Source organism: Miniopterus natalensis, chromosome 17 (assembly GCF_054644295.1).
Source record: "Miniopterus natalensis isolate mMinNat1 chromosome 17, mMinNat1.hap1, whole genome shotgun sequence".
Classification (NCBI taxonomy): Eukaryota; Metazoa; Chordata; class Mammalia; order Chiroptera; family Miniopteridae; genus Miniopterus; species Miniopterus natalensis.
In genome coordinates this window covers 26,236,536-26,261,194 of record NC_142097.1, presented here as the reverse complement: position 1 = coordinate 26,261,194, position 24,659 = coordinate 26,236,536, and the positions used below count along the sequence as shown (strand labels likewise).

General features: G+C 43.3%; 2 protein-coding genes across 4 annotated transcripts in view; one reads left to right on the top strand and one right to left on the bottom strand.

Annotated features, from left to right (window-relative positions):
• The window catches only part of SKAP1 (src kinase associated phosphoprotein 1), a 222,854-nt gene extending 222,646 nt beyond the window's left edge, over positions 1 to 208 (top strand). Inside the window, exon 12 of the mRNA XM_087826499.1 lies at positions 33 to 208. Within this exon, the coding sequence (XP_087682625.1) occupies positions 33 to 134 (102 nt within the window). The 3' untranslated portion in view covers positions 135 to 208. The remainder of the gene's footprint in view (positions 1 to 32) is intronic.
• A 145-nt stretch (positions 209 to 353) lies between these two features.
• On the bottom strand, positions 354 to 20,730 carry SNX11 (sorting nexin 11). 3 transcript variants are annotated; one of them, XM_087826173.1, is made up of 8 exons: positions 18,208 to 19,064; positions 17,204 to 17,258; positions 16,701 to 16,787; positions 16,301 to 16,401; positions 14,459 to 14,554; positions 14,026 to 14,238; positions 13,208 to 13,283; positions 354 to 3,557 (listed from the first exon to the last, which is right to left on the bottom strand). In XM_087826173.1, the coding sequence occupies exons 2-8, from the start codon at positions 17,225 to 17,227 to the stop codon at positions 3,507 to 3,509; spliced, it is 648 nt and encodes a 215-aa protein (XP_087682299.1). In that variant the 5' UTR covers positions 17,228 to 17,258; positions 18,208 to 19,064; the 3' UTR covers positions 354 to 3,506. The 3 variants fall into 3 exon arrangements, with proteins under 3 accessions (XP_087682299.1, XP_016057815.1, XP_087682298.1); XM_016202329.2 differs by lacking the exons at positions 354 to 3,557; positions 18,208 to 19,064 and adding an exon at positions 20,643 to 20,730 and having other exon boundaries at positions 10,206 to 13,283; XM_087826172.1 differs by lacking the exon at positions 354 to 3,557 and having other exon boundaries at positions 10,206 to 13,283; positions 18,208 to 18,338.
• Positions 20,731 to 24,659: the final 3,929 nt, after the last annotated feature.

Genomic DNA, 24,659 nt, shown 5'->3' with positions numbered 1-24,659 from the left:
CCAGCTGAAACCATTCTCTTTTCATTTTTCAGGAGTATAATATGTATGGCTGGTGGGTAGGAGAACTTAACAGCCTCATTGGGATTGTTCCAAAGGAGTATCTCACAGCTGCCTTTGAGGTAGAAGAAAGATGAAGGCCAGGTATTGGAACTACTGCCAATGAATGTATTTGCCATGCCTTTGTTTCTCTGTGAAGGATGAGTTTCCAGTGAAGTAGCTTTTCTTCATTTCCAAAAGTGATGCTAATAATTCACCACTGAGAGATGATTCTGGAATTGTTTTTCCTAAATTAGGGGACTGTGTCAGTTATGGTTAGGTTCAACTACATGTGACAGAAAACTAAAAATAACTGATTTAATTAACACAGAATTTTATTTTTCTGTAAAAATCCAGAGGTAATACAAGGTATCTAGGTCCCAGGTACCTTCTCTTTTGCTCCACTGTGTGTGACCAACATTCCTAAAGTTACCTCATGGCCCACGATGGATGCTGCAGCGCCAGCTATCATGTCTGTATCCTACCCAGCAGGAAAGATAAAAGGAAAAGGGCACACCCTCTCCTTTTAGGGACACTTCACAGATGTTGCACACACCACTTCTGCTTACAGTTCTTTGGCCAGAACTTGGACATACAGAACGACAAAGCTGCAAAGAAAGCTTTATTCTAGATAAAACCTGTGTCTAGCTTAAAAGTGGAAGAGGAGTTCATTAATAAAATAAAAAGGGGAGAATGGATATTGGGGACAACTAGGAATCTTTGCCACAAGCATGGGTCTGGGTTTCTACATCACCAGCTCTCAAATCCAGGCAGGGCACCATTTCCCCCAAATTCCCATGTATTACAATATGATTGATCAAGAGTAGGAACCCTGTTTGAGGATTCCTAGGGAACATAAATTAACTTTTAGGTAATAAAAAATATGGCATTTTATGGGCAAGAATCCTATCATATTTTAAAACAGTTGGCTGAGTGCTTGCTTTGGGTGAAGTAACTTTGCAACTGCTTTGGCACAGAATGGGTTTTGTTTAGAATTAGGATGGTGATGGAGGGCATGATATCGCTAGCTCCATCTTCCGGCCTGAAATGGGAGCAGATTTTATTGCTGGGGATGAAGGATGGCATATGTGACAGTGATACAAACTGTCCTTGGAATCTTCCAGACCAGGGCTCATTCCAATGTGCATCAGCAGCTGAGTGGATTCATTTAGGAAAATACATAAGGGTAGATCTTACTTTCCAATGCTCTTGTACAACCAGAAAGCACCAGATAAGGCCTGTCACACAAGGTTTGACTTTATGACTTTCCCAGTGAGGGCTCCATTTCCTGACCATGAATGTAGAAGGGCTGGAATTTTTCTGTCAAGTATAAATAGATTCACCCTACTCCACTTGGTCATTTATATAATGACAATGTTGTTTATCTCCTCATTCTCTTTGACCCAACAATTCCACATCTAGGAGTTTATCCTACAGCTATATTTGCACACATGCAAAATGATATGCGCACAAGGTTATTTGTTGTAATAGCAAGCCATTGGAAATACCTAAATGTTCAATAGACACCTGGCCAAATAACTGTAGTACATTCATAGGACTGAATACTATGCAACTGTAAAAGAGAAAAAGCAGCTCTCTATACTGATATGGAATACATTCTGAGATATGCTGGTAACAGACCAAAAAACCCCAAAACAGCAAAGAAGGGTAGGCCTAACTTACTCCACTCAAGTAAAAAGGGAGTTTCCAATTGCTTATATATGTATGAGATGCCTCTGGAAGGAGAAAGAAAATGCTAACACTGGTTGCCTCCAAGGACAGAGAAGCTGCATGACTGGGAGACAGGGGGACACTTTTTACTCTGTACCCTTTTATACCTTCTATATTTTTAATCATAAAAGCAAATGTATGTATTTTTCCTCCTTTAGGACACATACTCTTCTCTCTATCCTGCCTTTATGAAGAAACTGATCATCAAGAGCTTCCACTCCCTACCCCTGCTACCCCACCAACACCACGGACTCTTCTTTTTACTGAAGAGACCCATGTCTCTGACACCTTGTAGTAACTATAAACCACCAATAAGACAAGTGGGAAGAGGCATATTCAGCAGACCTATTACTAAACCTGCCTTGTCATAGATCATTCCATCTCTAAACATGTCCACACAGCCACTTCTGCCCTTTCCACAGGCTTGTCACAGAGATGGTGAGAGACAAGGAAACCTTTGGAGAAGGAAGCTGCTGGTTGTTTTGACTGATTTGAAAAGCATAAATAAAATTCAGATTTGGTTCCTGGCCATGTGTGATGGTGTTGAGTTTCTTTTTGTAATGGTATCAAAATGCTGGTTCTGGGCATTCTTGCCAACTCCAAAAAAAGTAGGAAGGGATAGCCAGAGAGAAAACAAAAGCCCAGATAGAGAAGGGGACTTGCAATTATCTTCTGGTATAGGATCATCTCTGGAACCTAGGCCTGCCTGGTTTCTGCTTGGCCTCTTGGACTTCTTTTGGCTACCTCCTTGGTTATTTTTCATTATGTGCTGAATGTCTCTGAAATGACACAGGGCTAGAAAAAAGTCCTCGGAGTTAACACATTGGAGAATTCCTTTTTGGCTTCAGTTAACTACCCAACTGGATCCTGCATGGCACCAAATTCTAGATAGGGGCCAAACAAGTGCTTGAAGCCCTGTTCCTTTTCCTGTTGCCTGTACCTAGCACTCAGGTTATCTGTACCTTGAAGAGGCAGCAAAACACGGGACATCTGTAATACTTTCAACAATAAAGATAAATTTAAAAACAAAAACACACAGTGGTTAAGAACATAAGCTCTGGAACTAAGCAGCCTGGGAATAAACCCCAGATCCTCATTTACTACGTATGTTCTATAGAGCAAGTTACTTGACCTTTTATGCCTCAATTTCCTCACCTTAGAAGAGGTATACTCCCTCTCACCAGGTCATTAGGAAGATTAAAGGAAAAACACGTGCAATGTACTCAAAACAATGATTGGCACATAGTAACTGCTCAATAAGGATTAGCTATTATTATTGCCTGACTCTCTACATGAGAAATTTTGAAAAATGTGCAACTGAGCAGCCAAAGAAATTTTTCACTCATGTAAATTACAGCATAGGGAATATAGTCAATAATATCGTAATAACTATGTATGGGGCCAGGTGGGTACTTGAAATATCAGGGGGGACCACTCTGTAAAGTACATGATTGTCTAACCACTATGCTGTACATCTGAAACTAATGTAATATTGAATGTAAACTATAATTGAAAAATAAAAAGAAATAAAAAGGGAAAAAAAAAATGTATCTCTGAAACTGCCTATTCAGGACAGTCCTGGATTGGTAGTAGCTTTCCTCACCTCTATAGCAACTAAGTCATAGCCTTACAGTAAGACATTCATTTCACATCATCAAAGGAGACAAACCAGGGAGCAAACAGGGATGTTGTCAATGGATTCCAAGTTTCTCAAAAGATCGTATGCCAGCTCTTCATTTTCAGATTTTCTGACCCAGGAGTAAAAAACAATGAAGCTTTTTGTGTGTGTGCTATAAAAAAGAGGTAAGAAAAGGGGAAGAATTAGATCTGGGAGAAAAACAGAAAAGAGATAAAAAGTAATATTGAGCTGTCCATATGTCCCCTCCATTTTACACAGGGTGCTAAAGGAGAAGGAACCACTAGGTGGCAGCATATGAGCAGGTGAACCAAAGAGAACCAATGGCCTCCCTCTTTGAGAACCTTTGCACCAATCCCAACCTACAGGTAAGGACAATGGGCATTGTTCTAAAGTATTTAACAGAGGGAACAAACAGGAACCCCTCTATGACCCTAATTGGTCCCTCCCTGGAGAACACCCAGGGACCCAAGGCTGGGAGGCTGGCAGGCTGGCAGGCTGAGGAGAGAATACCACTGTGCTGCTGCTCTGACAGAAACACACAAGAAGAGCAGGTATCTGGGGCTGGGTCAGAAGGGGGATGAAAAAGAGGCAAGACACCCGGCCGGGAGTGGCTCAGCGGTTGAGCATCAACCTAGGATCCAGGCGATCAAGTTCGATTCCAGGTCAGGGCACATGCCCGGGTTGTGGGCTCGATCCCCAGTTGGGGATGTGCAGGAGGCAGCCGATCAATGACTCTCTCATCATTGATGTTTCTATCTCTCTCTCTGCCTCTCCTTTCCTCTTTCTGAAATCAATAAAGATATATTTAAAAAAAAAGAAAAAGAAAAAGGGGCAAGAGCAAGGTAACTTCACTCTCTGCACAGTTCAAGTCTCTCAATAGCATGGTCATTGGCTTCCAGCATTTAAACAAAATTTCCTTAGTGCAATAGTCCCTTCTATACCTGTAGAACGAGGAAACAACCATTTGCCAAACTGCAAAGGTCTTTCGGCACCTCTGACAACTGCAGGGTAGACACCACACTTAGACCTCTGACCCTTCTAGCTGTAAAATTCAGTGGAAAAAGCAATTAGATTGGTCCTACAAGATGTCAACAAATGCACTGCTTGGAAATCTGATCCATAGCCGTCTATCTCTGACACTGTTCCATGCAGGAAAAGATAGTGCAAGTTCTGCCCTAACCAGTTTGGCTTAGTGGTTAGAGAATAGGCCCATGGACTTAAGGGTGTCAGGTTTGATTCCTGGTCAAGGGCAGTACCTCAACTGCAGGCTTAATCCAGCCCGTTGCGGCAAGTGTGAGAGGCAACCAATCTCTCTCCCTCCCTCCCCTCCTCCTTCCACTCTCTCTGAAAAGCAATGGAAAAAAATATCCTTGGGTGAGGATTTAAAAAAAAGATAGTGCAAGTTTAATGTGTTGATGAGACTATGGGGCTCTCTTAGGGGAAAGTTGTAAAGGAGACCTTTTGGAAATAACAAATTCCTACAATATTTCTGGAGATCAACTTTACCAAGAAATCTTAGCCAATAGCCTCAAAAAAGCAACTGGCTAATCAGATTACCACTTCTCTGACTCCACTAACCAAATGCCCACCTTACTGAATGTAACTATCTGGATAACTGGGGGTATTAGACCACTTAACTAACCACATTAAATGTAGAACGGGTTCTTAATAGCCACAAATTGACCTGGCATTTGAAAGAGGAGAGGGTTAGACTGGGAGACTTTTTTTCTTCCTTGATTTTATGTGAAGAAGGAAAAATAAGAAAGCTCAGATCCTAAATTTAAGAAGCAAATCTGTTGTCTGCCTTTTACAAATAATTTATACAGAAGTTACTGACATCCACCAGATAATCTGACCTGGGGCTGGTTTAGTTTGGCCTGTACTGTCCAAACTAATATCTGAGAATACTAAATGCTCTGAAAGCAATCTTTCAGCTATATTTCATTAAAACTACATTTTTTCTAGTGTTTTTTCTGTCATCCATATAGCAAAACAGCATAGACACTGGTTTGCAATTACCTCAATATTAAATTTCCCTACACAATGGCCTATCTCTCTTAGAAATCTGAAATTAATTCAAAACCAACTACATCTTTCTCTCTGGTGAATAAAAACGGGAAAGAGAATTCCTATTAAGTCTCATTTCCTAAACCCAAACAGTTTGATTCCATTTAAAGTGAGAGCAATGCCAAAAGGTGGGGTCGATTAGATGTCCTCCCTCCTGTTTCAGATAGATATTTTATCTAAACTTAATATGGAAAGAATAGCCTAGGTTTCAAGTTCTCATTAACTTTTTTTAGCACTTTACCTTGCTCAGTTGAACCACCTTATTTGTAACCAATTAGTTTTGCCAAGTGGCAAAACTGAGGATCTGAAAGGTAGTGACTTAGACAAAAATCACACAAAATCTGCTTTGGAAGAGGAAATGAAATGAAAGACTCTTTAAATTCTCCGTTTGCTGCTTTGCTTATTGAATCACTCACATTCTTTTGCAGTTAGACACCTCCAATGACACATTTTCAAAATCCGTATTCCATGCCAGTCACTTGCGACACAATAAAGCAGTGATATCAATGCAAAGAGCAAGATGGGGGCGGGGGCACACTCCTGCCTTTAAAAACCAGTCTTAAAAAAATAGAGTTGAAGCAAAGCAAGAATAAAAAAAAGAAAGAAACCAAAGTATGTTCTCTTCTTTTTTCTTGCATCTTAAGAACAAAACCCTCAGATGCCAAGGACAGAGGTGCTTTAATCTTTGGCCAAAAAGCAGCTCTCCCCGAAGGTCTGTCCACCAGGAGTGGCTCTGAAAGGATAAATCTTGAGTGGTGCTGATTTGCTAATTCCCAGAGCACCAGCAAAATCGGTGGAGCTGACTTTAGAAAAAGCAGCCCTCTACACAGAGATTATCCCTGCTACACAGTTCAGTGACTCAAACTAATTTTCTAGTTTGTGGATTACCATAGTCCCTTGTTCCTCCCCTCCCTACCCCTCCCGTCCAGCCATTTCATTTCCCATTAGAATTTACAGAGATTGGGTAGAGTGTTTGAAACCTACGACTAAAAAGAGATTTTTCTTCTTCAACGGGTTTATTATCCCTATTTCCCTGTCAAAAACTAACTGCTCAGAAAACATGTCGGGGTTTTGTTTTGTTTTTTCGTTAATATAAATCGATGACCATTCTTTTGTCACCCACTGGGATTCAGTTAATAATACATTTTAAGATGTAGCCCACTTTGTGCAAAAATTTTGTATAAATATAATGCCCCCACAAAAAACTATTGTATTAAAGGAAACTGAGGTACAATTAATAGGATAACTATATAATTTATTTTCCAAATGGAGACACTTTAGGGAGTTATTAATAATGACTCCAAGACCACAGGTGTAAACCAGGATGAGTGGTCACCCTAAAAATAAGGCAAAATGAGTTGCCCAGTCACCAGGGGAGTGGGTGGTAGATAGATTACCTGGCTCTCCTGTATGCTGTCCCTTCTAATGAAGTCCTTTCCTCTGCAGGCCTGGTATCTAGACAAACCCTGCCAACTAGGCTTTCTTTTCCTGATGCCCAGGCAGTTCTGAGAGGCCTGGTGTCTCTAGCATCTCACTGCTTGTGGGGCTGGCCAGCTGTCTGCAGCTGCGTGTGTTCAGTTCCCTCATGGGGCCCCATCACAGCCCACCACCCCTCCACCTGGCAGAGTGCCACTGAGGGAAGCATTTTTGTGGCACTGGGCAATAATGTACCACTTCCTTGCCTCCTGTGATGAGAATAAGTTCCAAGAGGCTTATAATGCTGGTCCTCAAAAAAGGCATCTGGTTCCATTGCAGACACTCTTAACCTGATGGTGAGCAGCTGGCCACCTTTTATCCCCCTACATCTGATCATGAAACACAAAACACACTACAAACACTTCCCTTTTCCCCACGATCAGGCACTCCATCCAGCGTTGTTCTGCCTTGGATCACCAAGGGAGCACGTGCACACCACTAATATTTCCTGGAAGCCTCCCATGGTAGGCACCCTGCTAGGCCTGTCACTAATATACTCCACCTCTGGAAAAGCGCCTGGTATCTGGAGATTGGTGGATCATTTCTTTAACATCTCCAAGGCGGTGCAGTGGAAGTTTGGGCGGAGGGGAGGGCAGAACTTGGAGCTTATTACGTCACTCTGTTAGGGCGGCATTTCTTGACCTGGCACAATTGACATTTTGGGCCAGATAACTTTATGTTGTTGGAGGGCACTGTAGGATGTTCAGCAGGATGCCTGGTCTCTAGACACTAGATACCAGTAGTACTCTCCCCTCCCCCCCAGTTGATAACCAAAAATGTCTGTCCCCTGGAAACAAAATCATCCCTAGTTGAGAACCACTGTCTCAGAGCATTTGAGTGTGCTTAGGACCAAGCACATAGAAACTGCCCTGACTTTTAGAAGTTTGTGCTTTAGTGCTAGGGAGCAGCTTCTGGCCAGGCTGGGAAGACAGTATAAATGCTTTGAATTCCTCAGGGTTTAAGAACCGCCAGCAAGCCTCTGTGCTCCACAAACACCTTTGAGATTTGCTGGCTTGCACCACTGCGTATTGCAGTACAAAAATGATGTTTTCAAATGAATAAGCCCATACTTGCCAATGTAGAGAGCTGTTATTACAGTGAATCTCTCTATAGCTCTGTTTGTTATCCCTGTTTCCCTTTTTAGTGACGGGAATCCCTGAAACTCTTGGTCAGAACCAAGTGAAATGCTGTGTATTACTTCAGAGCAAGAAATGCAGGTTCACAGAAACAAGCGCAGAAGACAGCTGCAGCTAAAGGCGACTGCTCTGCTTCCTCCGCTTTGCACTGAGTCGGCTGATGCAGTGCTCGCTGCAGTTCCCAGGCCGAAGTAAGGAGAGTCAGGACAGATTGGCATCTCATGGCTGTGGTTTTCCTGGTCCTTCATGTTAGTTTAGGGGAAAGTTTTCTCCTACAAAATGACTCCCACAAGCTGTCAAGAACCAAAAAAAAAAAATCCCAACACAACCCAAACCCACTGCCTTCTCAGGAGGCTGAGATAGGATGAGAGGTCCAGTGCCTTTGTTGTCTGTGCCTGCACAGACCAGACAGGAGGGCCATGGCTGGCCCTGGTGCGAGCCAGAGCCCTGTCGATGCTGCCTCCCATGGGTCCTGAATCTGAGGCACCTGGAAGGGTTATTAGCAGGATTGGAACTCATCCCTCTGCTGGGACTAGATCATAATTACAGTAATTTTCTAACAGAGCTCGGCAGTAGGACTGTTTAATCAGCATCTGACTCCCTTGTGCTCCCAGCCCTCATCACTCAAGGAGAGGAGTGGGATGGCTCTTAAAGAGACAGTGCTTGCCTTTCAGCATTTGGAACAGATGTGCCCTAATTGGTAGAATATATCTAAGTCTCATATGGGCAGGTTGCACTGCCTCCAACAAACCGCCCCGGGCTCTCACTATTCTGGGCCTTCTGCTGGAGGGATTCAGGTCAGGCTATTGGTGGACCTGGTTTCCCACACCAACATGACCACCAGAGAAGGGCCACACACAGGGCTAGAGCACTCACAGAAGGATCTAAACTAACTGCCCCTTCCAAACAGATGGTATGAAGAAAAAAGTGCTTGGCTAAAAGGACAGGAAGGAGGGACTCGACAGCCACAGATAATTGTGGCTGGAGGCTTCCCATAACCCAAAGATTACAGAAGCATTTCATGTTCCTGCCCTTTCCAGGAAGGAAAAAACCTTAAAGACTTTCAGGTGGTCTCTTAATTCTCACACTCTAGCTTTACTCTCTCTCCCTACTTATTATTCAAGCCCCTTTCCCTGCTATGTAAGCACCCCTTGTTTTTCTCCTTCTTTGCTTGCAGAAGTGGACCAGGCCTCCCCTTAATGAAAAGGAAGTAAAATTATTCACTCTGTTCATTGAGTCAGGAGCACTGTCTCCTAAAAAACGTGCCTCTTATTATCCTTCTGAGTATAAATTGTCCATATTTATTGTATTTTGAGAGTTGAGGTTCCAGCTTTTCAGCTCCAAATCCAGCCATGACTAAGGTGGAACTGATTTTACCCAAGTTATTTCTCTAATAAGATGCTAGGATTGGCTCCTGCTGCCCTGTTGGAAGCCAGATGTGTACTTGGGCTTTGCAGCAGTTCCTGAAACACCTCCTTAGAAGAACTGAGGGCAGGGAGGAGATGAGAGATGAGAGGTGGGAGGGGGGCTCCATATCGGTTACAGAAACCCTCAGGAATGTATAGTGGTAAGAATAGAACTCATCTACAGTTCAAAGAAAGGTTACCTAGAGCTGGGCAACATGCCCTCTATAGAGCTGAATCCCTGCTGGCAAAGGGCAACCTGGGAGGGGCAACTTAGGATCAGTGCCTGGGCTTGACTGAGGAAGTCACTATCTCATACTACAGTGGTTATCCGCTTGGCTTTAGCTACGTCTCAGCTGGCTGCTCACACATAAATCCGCAGATGCCACTCCAGCCTGACTGAATATTCCTGCGGCCTCTGAGAGGCAGACCGGGAGCTGGTCTGTTTCCATTTCTACCTCCTGTTCCACCTTGCATCCTCCTGGCCCACTGTCCTCCTCACCACTAGATATTAAGAATATTCAGCAAGAGCTGAGGCATATTAGCTCTTAATGTCCAATCAGATTATTAAAAAGTCATGATCACCTCCCAAGCAAAGCTACCAGAGAGGGTACAAGGTTCCTAGGACTTGGTTGTGTGGACCAAAGGCCTTAGCAGTCAGAAAACTGAGAACTGGGGAGGAGCTCTGATTTCTAAGATCAATTGAAAAGCAGAGGGTTATTTTTTTTTTTCCTTTAATGGTGGTGGCTTTAGCTTTTTTAAAAGTTTTTTTCCAGGGGGGAACCTTGTTTTACAGAGTTTGGAAAAGACCTCTCACATTAATATATTCCACCACCATCTAAAAACATATTTTTAAAAACCATGCTCAGCTAAACTCAAAAGTTTCCTTGGCTAGAAAATGAGTGTAATACTTGCTCTGCCCTCCTCCCTGGCACCACCGTCAAGAATGATGTATGTGAAACTTATGATTTTCATACAAGAAAACCCACCTCCCCCTCCACCCACATACACACATGCACACACTTATTTCCTTCCACCAAACAAAATGAAACCCTTGAGCTTGGGATCACTCATACTGAGTAAAAGGAGATGACTAGATTTGGGCCATGGAAGTAGCTGTTAGAAGAAAGGTGACTACATCAGACATAGAACCTATCTCAATCCCAAATTCTAGCAAAAAATACTTTCATTCTACAAAACAGCTCAATAGGTCACTGGCCATGGTGGCTAGCCCTTAGTACACACAGGGAAAGAGCACAACATGAGAAGGGCAAATGGCATTGCCTAGATGGAGAAGGAAATCCATTTTTGCTGTTTTTCTGCTAACTCCAGGCCTGTATTATTAGAAAAATTCTTCCCTTCTTAGGACATCTCCTTCCATGGCCTAACATTCAACTCTGCACAAGACAGTGAGGGGATAGTGTGTGGCCTTAGATTAACTGAGGTGCTGTTATATGCACTGCTATTAATGGATCATTAAAAAAGCCGGGAGTCAGAAAAATTGCATTCGTGTCTTTGAATGGCTCCTGCTGTCCCAGCAGCCTACCCTGCTGGCAGAACTAGCTGCTGAGCACCAACTCCAGGAAGAAAAGAGCGAACAGAAGAAGGCCAACCCAGCTTGCTGTTTTTTGGCTGAGTAGGGAATTGACACAGACCACCTCCGGCTCCTGTCTGGAAGTTTTGAGATCAGAGAGCTTCAGGCACAGCTGGGTTCACAGCTGCACCATTTGGAGCATTGGACTCATTAATATTCATGAGCCATCCCCACCAATCGGCAGAGCTGATGCCATTAGCTTAGCATCTGTCGGGTTTTTGTGAGGGTTGTGTATGGAGCTTTTTTTCCTTTTTAAATGAACTTATTTCGACATTTTGGATTTGCCTCTGTAGGTTTTCCATCCTCGCCTTGCTCTGCTGCATCATATAAAGGAGAGACTCAGGGGAGGCGGGCAGGAAAGAGGGATGAGTCCCAGCCAGGGCTTTGCATCTGCCTGTTGACAAACTTTATTTCTCTTTCAGCACCTGGCACCTCATACAGGATGCGAGGATGGAAGCAGCATCAGGTAAATTATACCTAACAAGGTTCATGCCCATAACTGAGAAGAGCTGGATCCTGGCTCTTTGGAAGACAATCCTTCCTCCAGTGGTGAACTTGAGCTACACACACAATGCAGGAGAGCTGCAGTGCACAGCTCTGAACCATTATTTCCACACTGATAAATTCATGATTTATGAAAGTAACTACAGCCAGCCTTCATTCCCTCCTTCTCTGCTACAGCTTGTTAGACACAAATTGCAACAACAGTCTTAAATAGTTGAATTTTATTTCAGGCCAAAGCCCCTCAACTCTGAACTAAATGCCATGACAGTCCCACAGCACAGGCTGATAAAAGAGCCCAAAGACAGGGTGGGATAGCCAGAGGAGAGAGGAGTGGGCGAGAAGAACCACACACAAACTTAAGTGCACAGCAATGCCCAATGCAAGCGGCACTCATCTCCTACAAGCTCTGGCTCCTGGTGGAGAGGAATTATGGCAGCAGGAGGGCAGAATGCCTCATTGTCTGAAGGAAGGCGTGTTGTTCCTCATCTCCATCCCTAGAGCCCTCTCTCCAGAAAGAAACAAAGCCCTTGCACCCCACTGGACTGAACATACGGCCTCCCTGCAACACAGCAGAGGGACACCGTACTGGCTGAAGCCCTGGGGGCAGGGAGCTGTTACTAAGGAAGAAAAAAGGGTTCAAAAAAGAAAGGAGCTCATTCTACCCCTGCAGAAAAAATGGTCACGTCTTTGCTTCATAACCAGAAGAGAGAGTGACAGCCCAAGACAGCCTTTTCTAAAACAAAGCTCCCTGAGCTACTTGCCTTTCCTCAGGCTGGGAACTACCACTTCTCTTCCATGGTGGCCATGACCTATTTTGTGGGCCTCAGGCCCACAGAGCCAGGTTGAGGTCTTGGGGTGTGCATGATCCCCAAAGACAGGAGTCCCAGCACCATTCCATTCAGTGGTATTAGTGGAGGAAAAGCAAGGAGGTGGGAGAACAAATATTCACCACCCTGTCTATGCAAGGAGGTAGGCAAGAGGCCAGCCTCCCAGAATCCAAGTGCAGCAGCAAAACACAGCCAGTGGGAATACAACTACAAGCATTTTTGTAGGGACAATATTCACTATGGCAGCTTAAAATATGCCACTTACAGGTCCCTCAAACCAGTAACCTGAGGCAGTGCTCCTGGGCCCATTAACAAATATCTATAGAGAGTAATCATGGGACTCTGTTCAGAATCAACAGCCACTGGACCTTATGCTTAACTTGCAAACATCTGCAAAGTGTTTGTTCCTATGGAGGAAGCTTGAGGAGTTGTCGTGACCAACCTCTACGCAACCAACCTGAGCAGAGGCAACTCTAAAACACTAAGCAGCCCACATCCCCAACTGCCCTGTGCCCAATCCCACCCAAGTGCATGCATCTCCTTGCCTGCACCTTCTCTATCTGCCTCAGAGCAGAACCCAGAGCTCAGACCAGAGCTCACTTTTCCAAAACTGTTTCTAACTGACTAGGATCCAAAGGTACAGCATGGTCCCCTCCCAAGGACCTCCTCACAGAATGAGGAGCAGAGGGTCCTTCATCAGGTCTTTCAAAACCACAGCATGATGGTGAGGTAGAGGGTGGGAGAGGGGGGCTTTCCAAGGAAGGAGCCTCAGAGTCAACAACAGGAGCCCACACCTCAAAATGATCCTTTTCTTCCTCAGGAGGTGGTGAGGGAGAACTTCTCCTGCCCGATCTTGGAAAAAAGCAGCAACTAGAAGAGTGGGAAAGGGAAAAGAAGGAACAGATAGACAAAATGAATAGATAAACACAAGCGAAGATAAACAAAAGGTGATATATCCATACAAATGGATTATTATTCAGCCATCAAAAGGAATTAAGTACTGATACACATTAACATGAAAACATGCTAAACATGTTTGAAAACATGCTTAGCACAGTTTTCAAAAGGAGCCAGTCACAAAAGATCACGTATCTTACAACTCTGTTTGTATGAAATGTCCAAAATAGGTAAATCCAGAGACACAGAAAATAGATGCCATGAACTAAGGGTTGGGGAAAATAGGAGTCATGCTAATGGGTACAAGGTTTCTATCAGGGTGACAAAAATGTTCTAAAATTGAATATGGTGATTAATGGTTCCACAACTTTTTGAATGAACAAAAACACTACTGAATTGTACACTAAAATGGTAAAATTTTAGGAATGTGAACTGCATCTCAATAAAGTTATTTTAAAGGTAGGGGGAAATAAAGGACAAAACAAATAAGAAAGCCTCTTCTTTCTCCCCAGGTTTCTACAAGAGAGTCTGCTGCCCACGGATGGGTTAACACTGTCCCTTGTGCATGGAATAAGAGAGCCACGCATGAAGAGAACAGGCCTCTTCAGAAAGGCTACCAATGCTGTGACTACTTTCTCTATTAAATGGACTCCTCACTGACCCAGGTTACAGTAACCCTAGCTCCCATTGTCTCAAAAAAGAGAGCTTTAGTTACCTCTTAGGCTGATCTCCTTTAGCCAAGTGAGAAGAGCCCTGCCTCTCTTCCTGGACCCAGCCACAGTTTGACATAGCATAGCGAAGGATGGCATCAGAAACGGTCATGGGGCTTTGGCCCTGAACACAGGCTTCTATCTCAGGCACCGAAAGCTGGCTTTGCAGGAAGAGGTGTAACTGGCTGTCTGACAGGAGGACCACACTCTGGAGGACCCTGAGGCAAACACAGGTAGGACAACACACAGCATCGCCCTGAAGATTTGTTCTCCCCAACCCCATCTTATGAAGGGCTCTGGCTTGAGTGAGCACGAGGGTATAAGAAAGGGGTCCAACCCAAATGCACCTATATGTTCAGTGCACCATCCTGCCTGTCACCTTCCCCCCTCTCTGCCCCCACCTCAGAAGGCAAGTGTTAGTCTGCCATGTCCACTCACTTTTCAAGGAAGTGCTGTAGACCTTGTCGTCGCTTCTCAATGAACTCATCTGAGCTGCCAAAGAAGGTTGACTTTCCAGGAAGTTCAGGTACAGGCCTGTGGAGTCACAAAATGTAACGCCCAAGATAAGTGTAACTTCCAAGACAGTCATTTCAGCCCCTAATCAAGGAAATCCCCTAAAAAGAGGCACAAATCAATACAAATAGCTTTTAATAAAGTTGCAGGGGTAGGAAGCTAACAATGACTGACTGCATGCCATGTGTCAGGTACTACACTAAATGTTTTACAAACCTTATTTCATTAATCCTTACAAAACCCCATGAGAAAGATATTAGTGTTCTCATTTTACTAGCAAGGAAATAAAATCAGAGAAGCTGAGAAAATTTCCCAGTGCCACACAGCTAGTAAGCAGCAGAGCTCGTATATGAACCAAGTCTATGACTTCAAAACTCCATGTTACTATATACTACATTGTTTACAAAACCCACTTCCACCATCTACTGTTATTTTTATTTATTTATTTTTTATTCTCACCCGAGGATATGTTTATTGATTTTAGACGGGAGCGGGGGCGGGGGGGGGGAGGCAAACATCGATGTGAAAGAGAAACATCAATGGGTTGCCTCCCATACATGCCCTAACCAGGGATCGAACTCACAACCTTTAGGTGTATGGGACAACGTTCCAACCAACTGAGCCACCCAGCAGGGCTCAACAGTTATTTTTAAAAGGGAGAAACTTAGATATAGAAACATGGAGAATGCTGGGTCCTTGTGTGTAAATTAAGACTACCTATTGTCAGCCTTGCTGGAATGGGACCAAAAGGTACCCAGTTCAATTCCTGGTCAGGGCATATACCTGAGTTGCGGGTCTGATCCCCAGTGAGGGAGGACAGGGAAGACAACCGATTAATGTTTCTCTCTCACATCGATGTTTCTTTCTTTCTTTCTCTCTCCCTCTCCCTCCCTTTCTCCCTCCCTCCCCCCCACCCCCTTGACCTCAGGTGAGGATTAAAAAAATAAATAAAAGAGAAAAACTTGAGCTAAAATATTTTTTTTAATTTTAGTTTTTAAAAAAAGACTACCTTTGCCAGTCCCAGAAAGTCACATGCTTGGAATTTTCTAAAAGTAGCTGAGTTGTCATCCACAAACTCTCTAAACCTCCTTAGCCTCCCTTATGAAGCTCAGCACATAACTTTTAAAAAACAACAGCAAGGCTAAAGATGCACAATTTGTCAGGGGAATTTCCAACTGGCTTATGAGGGCCTGACCCATGACAATGGGCTCATCAGTCCCACATGATAACTAACCAGCTAGGTTATCAACAGACCATCCATCACCAGAGCATTCAGTGACCATTCTGAGGTGAAATCACTGTTCTAAGCTGTCTCCAGTTTTAGGACTTGTTTGAGAGCTGCAGGTGAGGAGTGAACAAAACTCCTTCCTAAGGCTCTCAGTCTGTTGTGTCTCTGGGAAAAGGTCTTTGTGCGCGCACACACACACAATCACAATTTTTACATGTCAAATAAGACCAGGTGCTAAAAGGTTTCTGATAACCAGTGGTAATCACATTTAAAATGCTAGCTAGCATTTGTTTAGTCCTAGACTAATACATTTACAAAAATATATATACTTTTTGTATTTCTATGGCACTATTAGGTCAAAATACTAGAAATAAGAACTCTGTACATTTTTCACTGATTTGAAACAGAATTTAAGAACACATTTCTCAATTTCCTTCATGCCTGGAATGTTGCCAGTTTCCTCATTGTAAACTCTAATTCCCAAGTAAGCACCTAAAAAGCCAATCTCAGACCCAAGAAGGAAGCAAGAGTAGACTCACACTAAACCAGCATTTCTCTGTAACTGCTTTCTCAGCCACACGAACTCACGGTAGCGGCGACGCACACAGGACGTCTTGGCAGTAAAGGCCTTGCTATTGGTCTACAGGAGAAAGTACATGAAAGGAGTTAGTGGGGAAAAGCCAAGATCACATGAACCCCATCAGCATTCTCACTGAGGATATAAACTACTAGGCACAGTCCTGATCAGGGGCTCCAACTAGAGCAAGGTGCCACCAGGCAGCCTGCAAGCAACTCTCAGGCATACCCCAAGCTCTTGTTCCTTTCCTCCCTCCTTTTCTTCTGTCTCAGGCCTGTCAAAGACATCCACAAACAGGATGTCAGCACTATCCCTTAGCCCTGGAGAATGTTGATCCCAATACAGAAGTTTGATGCACTTACATGGAGAAAAATCTTATAATCCACATAAGAATTCCAGGAGCCCTCATTCTGCACACGGGGGTCCTGAACACGCACAGTGATCACCTCCTAGAGATAGGAAATGCTCTTTTAGCTTCAACTCAGCCATACAGTAAGGCAGCTTTGACAGACAGGTTGCCAGATTTTTCCAAACACCAACTTCCATGCACTTGTTCATTTGTTCATTAAGTTCAACAAATACTTATTGACCCATTATGTGTCAGGCACTGTTCTAAGACACTGAGGGTAGACCATGACCAAGAGACAAAAATCCTTGCCCTCACTCTAAGAAACAGAAGTTAGTCGAAATGGAACCTCATTTCCCAGCAATGCCTTTACTACTGATTTCCTTCTCCTGGCTTTATTTTGAGCTCATCAGAACCACCAAGGTATTACTGTCAGAACACCACGAAGCAATGATTTGCATCGTCTCCCAAATCCTCTCAAACTTTTACCCACCTGTTCTGTGGAGACTACATGCTTACCTCCTGCTCTTGGCTCTCCAACATCCTACATCAAAAGCCCATTGGAAGAAAACATCTGATGAGGGGCAAATAACAAGGGAACAATCATAGTTAGTGTGCTTCCATTCTTCTTATTCTTTACCAGGCAAAACCCTGAAAATTTTTAACTGACCTTCCTGGGGAAACCCAGGCACCTTTTTTCATTCTTGCGTAAAACTTAAGAGGAAGCCAAAAAAGTCCACCACTGTAGCTCCACGGCAGCTACAAGCCCTGGGGAATTTGCCTCACTTCTCAGATTATGGCCAAGACCCACCTCTAACCAGAGCATGTTTGGGTCTGTGCGGTGTTCACCTCAAGCAGCCAGAACAGTGAGGCTCCACTGTAAACCCTTTCTGCCTGAAGACTGCAGGCAAAGCAGTGTCTTGTGGGGGCACACAGCACAGCTGTGCAAGTGAGTCTAACATCATAACATCGCCCCCTCCCGGCTGTTCAGAGACAGCCAAGCCCCCCAAAACACCAATGCTCTTAAGTCTCTCTTTGTCTTGCTAACCACAGTCACCTCCCCAGAGGTAAATCAGAGCTAGAGAGCAACAGGAGCACCTGAATGGGTTGCCCAGTTTTGACCTTCCCTTTCTAAACTGTTCTCCAAAACCCAAGCCAGTGGTTCTAATTATTTCCTTGCTAGGCATGTACCTCTGCCCAAACACCCCGCAGCTGCACAGGTCGATTCAGGATGTTTTCCGCTCCTTTGTAAAGATTCATTAAAGCCTAAGCTGCTGATTTCCCCCAATGTGGCAGTTTACATGTGCAGCGACATCACCCACTCCAACAAGGGGACCATGAAGGTTGCAGCACAGGGTTACTCAAGTCTAAAGAGGCCCATGATGTCACCTTCTGTTAAAATACAGCACTAATCTTATTACTCCTAGAACCACTCCAACAGCATCCACCCTGGCTGCCACCTGCACCCCCTTCTCCTCTCTTAAGAGCAGAACAATAAGGTTTAATTTCCCTTTTCAATTTACCTTGAAATGAAAACTGACTTCAGCCAATATGTACTGCCAACAAATGATCCTGGCTGGCTCCTGGGAAGATAAGACTGTCTCTAAGATCTCCCTCTCCTCCCCCTATGCCCATTCACACCCACTCATTTTTACAGTCCCACAATTAATTTTAAACACATTCCCTTATTAGTTCTGCCTTACCATTCAAAGAGTGTGTAATGAGTTTCCTTCTATCTTATGTTTTGCTAACACAAGGCAAATGTTTCGAGAAGGGGAACTCATTTACACCACAAAATTAGCAGAGCAAACAGCTTTTCCAATTCTTTACAGTATACCAGAAGGTCTCTCCACACACAGACACTGTACTCAGAGGCAAAGCTGCAGGGTAGGTGACAAAATTGGGCTACACCATCAAGCAAACCGGAGGTTTTATGATTGCAACACCATCTTAAACAGTATTCTTGCTGACAACTTGATTTTTCATCTGATGCAGTCACCATCGCCAAGGGGTTCTGAACTGAAAGGCAATTCCAATGCCATAACAACTGATGTATAAAATCCCAATGTAAGTAGTCAAATGGCTGTGACCAAAAGGAGCAGGCCGACTCACTGTGAATAATTAATCTCCTCAGATTCAAAAATACTTTTCTTTTCAGGCATTTGGTAAATTGCCAGCACAGGAGTAGAGTTAAAAGATTCTGAAGTGTCTTCACAAAAGTAACAATAGGAAAGACGATGCCATGGAAATCATAGTCATCCACTAGCTCAGTAAAGCTCACACATCTCCTGTGCCTTGAAAGGTTTGCCAAATTAAGGACTAATTTAGTAACTAAATGCTCATCACTCTCTTGGACTCAAGAAGAGTTTGCCTAGGGCTCTCTGCACCATCTCCATGTGCAAGTTCCTCTCCTTTCCTTCGGAGCTAATACCACTTAGAAACAAATAGCTATAAACTGGCTTTTAAAAAAACCCTAGGACCCCAAAGACGCTATGTACTTAAATCTAAATTGAAGGGCACTAAGAAAGTTTCAGATGTAACTTCCCTTAAAAATACTGGAACAGCCTCTATAACTTGTTGCCTAAGCCCATTTCTTCTAGGAACTGCTTCTTCTACCTCTGTGATTTACCAAATAAACGTTCTCCTATAAAAAATAAAAACAAACTGGAACAAATACAAAAACCTAGACTTCAAGTAATAATTTCTAGTAACTACTATTCTCCATTAGCTTCCTCCCCATAATGCCACTCCTCAGAAGGAAATGAAGCTCAGTTCTTCGGAGGGGAAGGAGGAAGTTAACGTTAGCTCCATGATCTGCAAGATGGATCTATGTCATCCAAATAAGGATAGAGTCAGCGAACTCACCTACTTACGCAATTCAACGCTAACTCCATTTCCTGGGCCCTTTCAATCACATCTGAAGTTTCCTTTACTTTCTCCACCTGTACAAGCACCAATAACTGCAGGGAAAACCCACTTGTTTGCTGTTTACAAAGGAAATCCTTTGTAAAGCTTTCTAATGTCATAAAAAATTCAAGGCTTTAGCTCCACCATTTTCACCCTCATTTAAACTACTTCAAGCGATAGGTTAAAAAAACCAATCAGGTGATAAAAGTATACTGAGCTACAGAGACTTCCATCCCTTCTTGCTCACTCTTGAGCCACATGGCAACTCAAAAATCTCTTCTTCCTAAACACCCACAGGTGGCAGAGGAAGCTTCCCCTGTCTGAACAACTTCCCTGTGTTCTCAACCAACCAGCTAAGCTCCATTCTTTTGTCCCTCTGTAATTTGCCATTCCTTCCACTTGGAAAGTAAGTCACAAAGGCAACAATCCAGCGCAACAGCCTCCTGTGCCCCCATAAAATACTTGCCAATACTCATGGTCTTAGACGTTTCATAAATGTCCCTAAACTGTTTGACTCTGACCACTCCCCCTCCATTCTTAACCAACTAGGAGCAAAGGGCTACCTGGTCCTTCTCCTTTCCCTATTAAGCTTGGGGGTTGGGAAGGAAAGATGCTCTATGCTCTATACTCCTTTAAAAATAAATAGAAGGCCCTGGCAGTGCAGGCTAGCTCAGTTGGTTAGAGCATAGTCCTAACATGCAAAGGTTGCGGGTTCCAACCCCGGTCAGGGCACACACCAGCATTAACCAGTGAATGCATAAATAAGTGGAACAACAAAACTCACTCAATATCTCTCTCTCTCTCCCCCCCCCCTCTAAAATCAGTAATAACAAATGGAAAAGCCACGTTTCCTTCCCTGGATCCTGAGCAAGTACCCGCCTTTATTCCAGAAGGTGAGACCATAGCCCCTAGGATGTCAAGCGAGGTCCCCACCCTAAGAGCCACTACTGACGCTTAAGCCCGCAGCCCTAGCCTCAGAGCAACACCTGCCCCCCTGCCCTCGCGGCCCCCGCCCCCTCACGCCCCCTCACGCCCCCTCACTCCCCCTCACCTGAGAGCAGCACCCACTCGCTACAGCAACACAGCCAGCGGTTCACCATATAGCCAGTGTCGGCTTCTCCTTCCGGGTGAGTGGCCGGTGCCCCAGTGCACGACGGGAGACAGCTCCCGACACTCCAATCCCAGCAGCTCAGGACGCCCCACCCCCGCAGGCCCGGGCTCAGGCCCGGGCTCTTAGTGGAGATGCCGCTTCACCCTAGGCGCTCTCGGCCCCACCCAAGCCCTGGCGGCAGTCGGGACGCCTCTATACTCAGTCCGGGTGCTGCTGGTTGGACGCTGGTGAGCGGCGACCAAGGGGCTCTGACGTCCAATCCAGGGCGGCGTCCCGCCCATCGTTGACAGACCAACCAATCAGCGTCCAGGGAGCGTCGTTAAAGGTCTGAAAGAGGGTCGCGGGAGCCGAGGGAGGAGAGGAGGTTGTCACCGAGCTTTCTGTTCTGCAAAGCGCGTCTTGACTGAGTGTGGGAGGGTCGGGGAAGAAGGCGTCCGGGTGCCTGGAGCCTCACAAAGTCCCGAGAGACCCCAGTTGAACCCGGTAGGTTGCAGTTCCCCAGCAGAGTCATCAAGAAGACTCCAACTCAGGTTCGTAAAACCACAGATTGTCTGAGCGAAAACCCGGACGGAGGCGGTTGAGCAACACACGTTTCAGTCGCCGAAACCAGCCAAAGAAGGGTGGTGCAGCTAGTTAGTGAGAAAGCAATCCGCTGAATATGAGGAAGACTTGTTTATGTTGTTGAGATGACTTTTAACTACCAGTTTAACGATAATGTTAGCAAAGATAATATCAAGGAAAAAGTTACGGTCACAAATACAAGCTCTGGATCTAAGTGCTCACTACTATACCCAGCATTACGGGGATCCTGTGGCCTTAAACTGGTCCTAAATCTTTGTAAATCTTAAATTTCTTCATCTGTAAAGTGGAGATTATTGCATATACTTCAAAGCAGCTTTTCTCGAACTTGTTAGTCTCAGGAGTCCTCTACATTCTTAAAATACGATTAAAGGACTCCAAGGAGCTTTTGTTTATGTGGGATATTCACCAAATTAGAAATTAAAATTGAGAGATTAAACATTACTTGGGCTAGTGAACACAATACAATATACAGATGATGTGTTACAGAATTGTACACCTAAAACCTATATAATTTTGCTAACCAGTGTCACCCCAATAAATTCAATAAAAAAGTTAAAAAACACTTATTAATTAACCTAAAACAATAATAAACCATTACATGTTAAATACTCAGAAACCTAAGCATATACGTTCTTTTTTACAGGCAAAAGGAAAGAAACCATTATTTGTACAGTTGATCCTGGAAAATATATGGAGTTTGTATGATGCTGTCTTTTAAATGCCGTCTTTTAAAGGTTAAGATAGTATATTTTATGAATTATAACTACACTTTTTAAAACAAAAATTATTGAGTAGAGTGACATTGTATTATAATTTTGCAAATTTCTTTAATGTCTGGCTTGATAGATGACGGCTGAATTCTCATATTTGCGTCCCCATTCTCTTGTACTATGTTATTTTGGTCTAGGAAATGAAGAAAATCCTGTCTCACACAGATTTTTTTAGCCTTCTTCAATTATTGTGGATACTCTTCTTTGATATTAGCAAAACTCAACAAATGGTAATTTCTTTTTTTTTTTTTTTTAAAGTATATCTTTATTGATTTCAGAGAGAGGGGGAGAGAGAGAAATATCAATGATGAGAGAGTCATCATTGACCGGCTGCCTCCTGCACCCCCCAACGGGGGATCAAGCCCACAACCTGGGCATGTGCCCTGACTGGGAATCAAACTCCAATCTCCTGGATCCTAGGTAGATGCTCAACTGCTTAGCCACACCCGGCTGGGCCAAATGGTAATTTCTTAAAGGTTAGTTGCAGTGGGGTATCTGAAGCCATTTGAAAAATACTGTTTTACTGAGTTATGCTGATCTTCCAAATATTGATGCATTTAATTATTCAATATTTTAAAAATCACATTTACTAAAATCATCACTTGTGAAGTTGTTAATCTCTCTTTGGTGAATACCATATTTTTTCAAAGTTATCATTTTGGCTTGAAAACTCAAATACTGAAATAGAAATACTTTCAGTCATTTTCCTTGTAGTGGCAGGCTCATTTCTTTCAAATATCCAAGTCTGAATAACCATAATTTTTCTGTCAGTCATTCTTTAAAATAAAAATGGTGTTCTATGAAAAAGAGCAGGTAGTTCAACTCACATCTCAAACAATTGCGCAGCCATATACTTCAGTAAGCAGCGGAAGTGCTTTATGTACATCTTCCATTTCATCACAGAGAACATTGAAAAGATATATTCTCTAGGAAAGAGATTTCATAAAGTTCATAATTTGTACTATCAAGGACAGTCTTAAGAGAAAGGGGCCTTTTAATTTTTTTTTTTTGCATAGGTGCAGCAGTGAAAATGCAATGACTGTACTTTAAGTTGATGCCATGGTGACTTGATTCATGCTAATGCGCCAGGAGTTTCACCCACTGTTACTTTTGTACCATCAGTGAAAATGTCAACACAGTGGAAAAGATCAAGTAATGTATAATATAAGGCAAATAGTTTTGACCATGCAGACTCTCTGAAACCTTCTCAGGCACTCTCAGACTCTATGGACTACACTTGGAAAACCACAGAGTACATCTGCAGTACATATCCATTCATTCAACAAATACAGGGTTTCCCAAAAAAAGTATACTTTTTTCTAATAGTTCAATTGATGTTTCTTTCTTTTCAGATTTCACCCATTGGAATTAATAATTATTTAAAGTGTGTGTACATTTTTGGGGGGACACCCTATATTTATTGAGCTCTTTCTGTGAAATGAGCACTGTTTTAGACATCAACAATAAAGCAATAAACCAAAGAGAAAAATATTCTGACCTCCTGGAGCTTATATTTTAAAGAGTATATAGGCTTGGGCTTAGCTTAGCATCATCCACCTGGAATATTACTCAATAAATATTTTAAAATAAATTTATTAAATAATTTGAGTGGCCCTGGCCAGTGTGCACAGTGGTTAGAGCATGGGCCTGCACACTGAAGGGCTCACGGGTTCAATTCCCAGTCATGGGCATGTACCTGGGTTGCAGGTTCGCTCCCCGCCCCCCTTGGGTCAGTTCCTGGCACGTTTGGAAGGCAACCAGTCAATCTCTCTATCTCTTCCCCCCTCCCCTTCCTCCCTTCCATTCTCTCTGAAAAAGCAATGGAAAATATCCTCATGTGAGGATTAACAAAAAATAAAATAAAAAATAATTTGAATGTAATATAGGTTTCACAAACAGGTGGTGCTCTATCTCGAGCTTATTTTTTCAACAACAATTTCCAACACTTGATAATGGGGCCAATTCTTATCATACCAGAAATGCTGACAAATAATATAAGTACCTTTCCAAGCAGTGATCCCTTCACTTGAGAAAGCTAATCAATATCAGGGCTATGGGTGTAAGATTGGAGAAGTATAGGTTTTAATTACAGTCCATTACTACCTGGAAGTCACATGAGAATCAAACTGACCTGGGGGCGTAAGAGCTCTTAAATATATTTGCCTCTTAAAAGAGTGCTTGTTAACTCCAAATGAATAAATCTTAAACAATAGAATTTCAAAGTAGTAATCAAAATAAAACAAAGACTCTCACACCCATTAGGGTGGCTACTATAAAAAAAAAAAAATGAAAGCAACAAGCAGAGAGAAATTGAAACCCTTCTGCACTGTTGGTGAGAATGTAAAATGGTGCAGCCACTGCGGAAAACAGTATGGCAGTTTCTCAAAAAATTAAAAAATAGAATTACCATATGATCCAACAATTCCACTTCTGGGTATGTAACCAAAAGTACTGAAAATGGGGCCTCTCTAACAGATGTATGTGCACCCATGTTCATAGCAGCATTATTCGCAATAGCTCAGACATGGAAGCAACCCACTGCCCAGCAATGAATAATGGATAAGCGGAATGTGACCCATGCATACAACAGGGTAGTCTTCAGCCT

What these genes read in the sequence shown, in the direction of transcription:
- SNX11 (XM_016202329.2), bottom strand. Translation starts at nt 17,227, where the DNA reads ATGTTGGAGAGCCAAGAGCAGGAG. An exon ending in TGGAGAGCCAAGAGCAGGAG is followed by an intron (nt 16,788 to 17,203) that starts GTAAGCATGTAG and finishes TCCTATCTCTAG; the next exon opens with GAGGTGATCACTGTGCGTGT. An exon ending in AAAGGAGATCAGCCTAAGAG is followed by an intron (nt 13,284 to 14,025) that starts GTAACTAAAGCT and finishes CCACTCTTCTAG; the next exon opens with TTGCTGCTTTTTTCCAAGAT.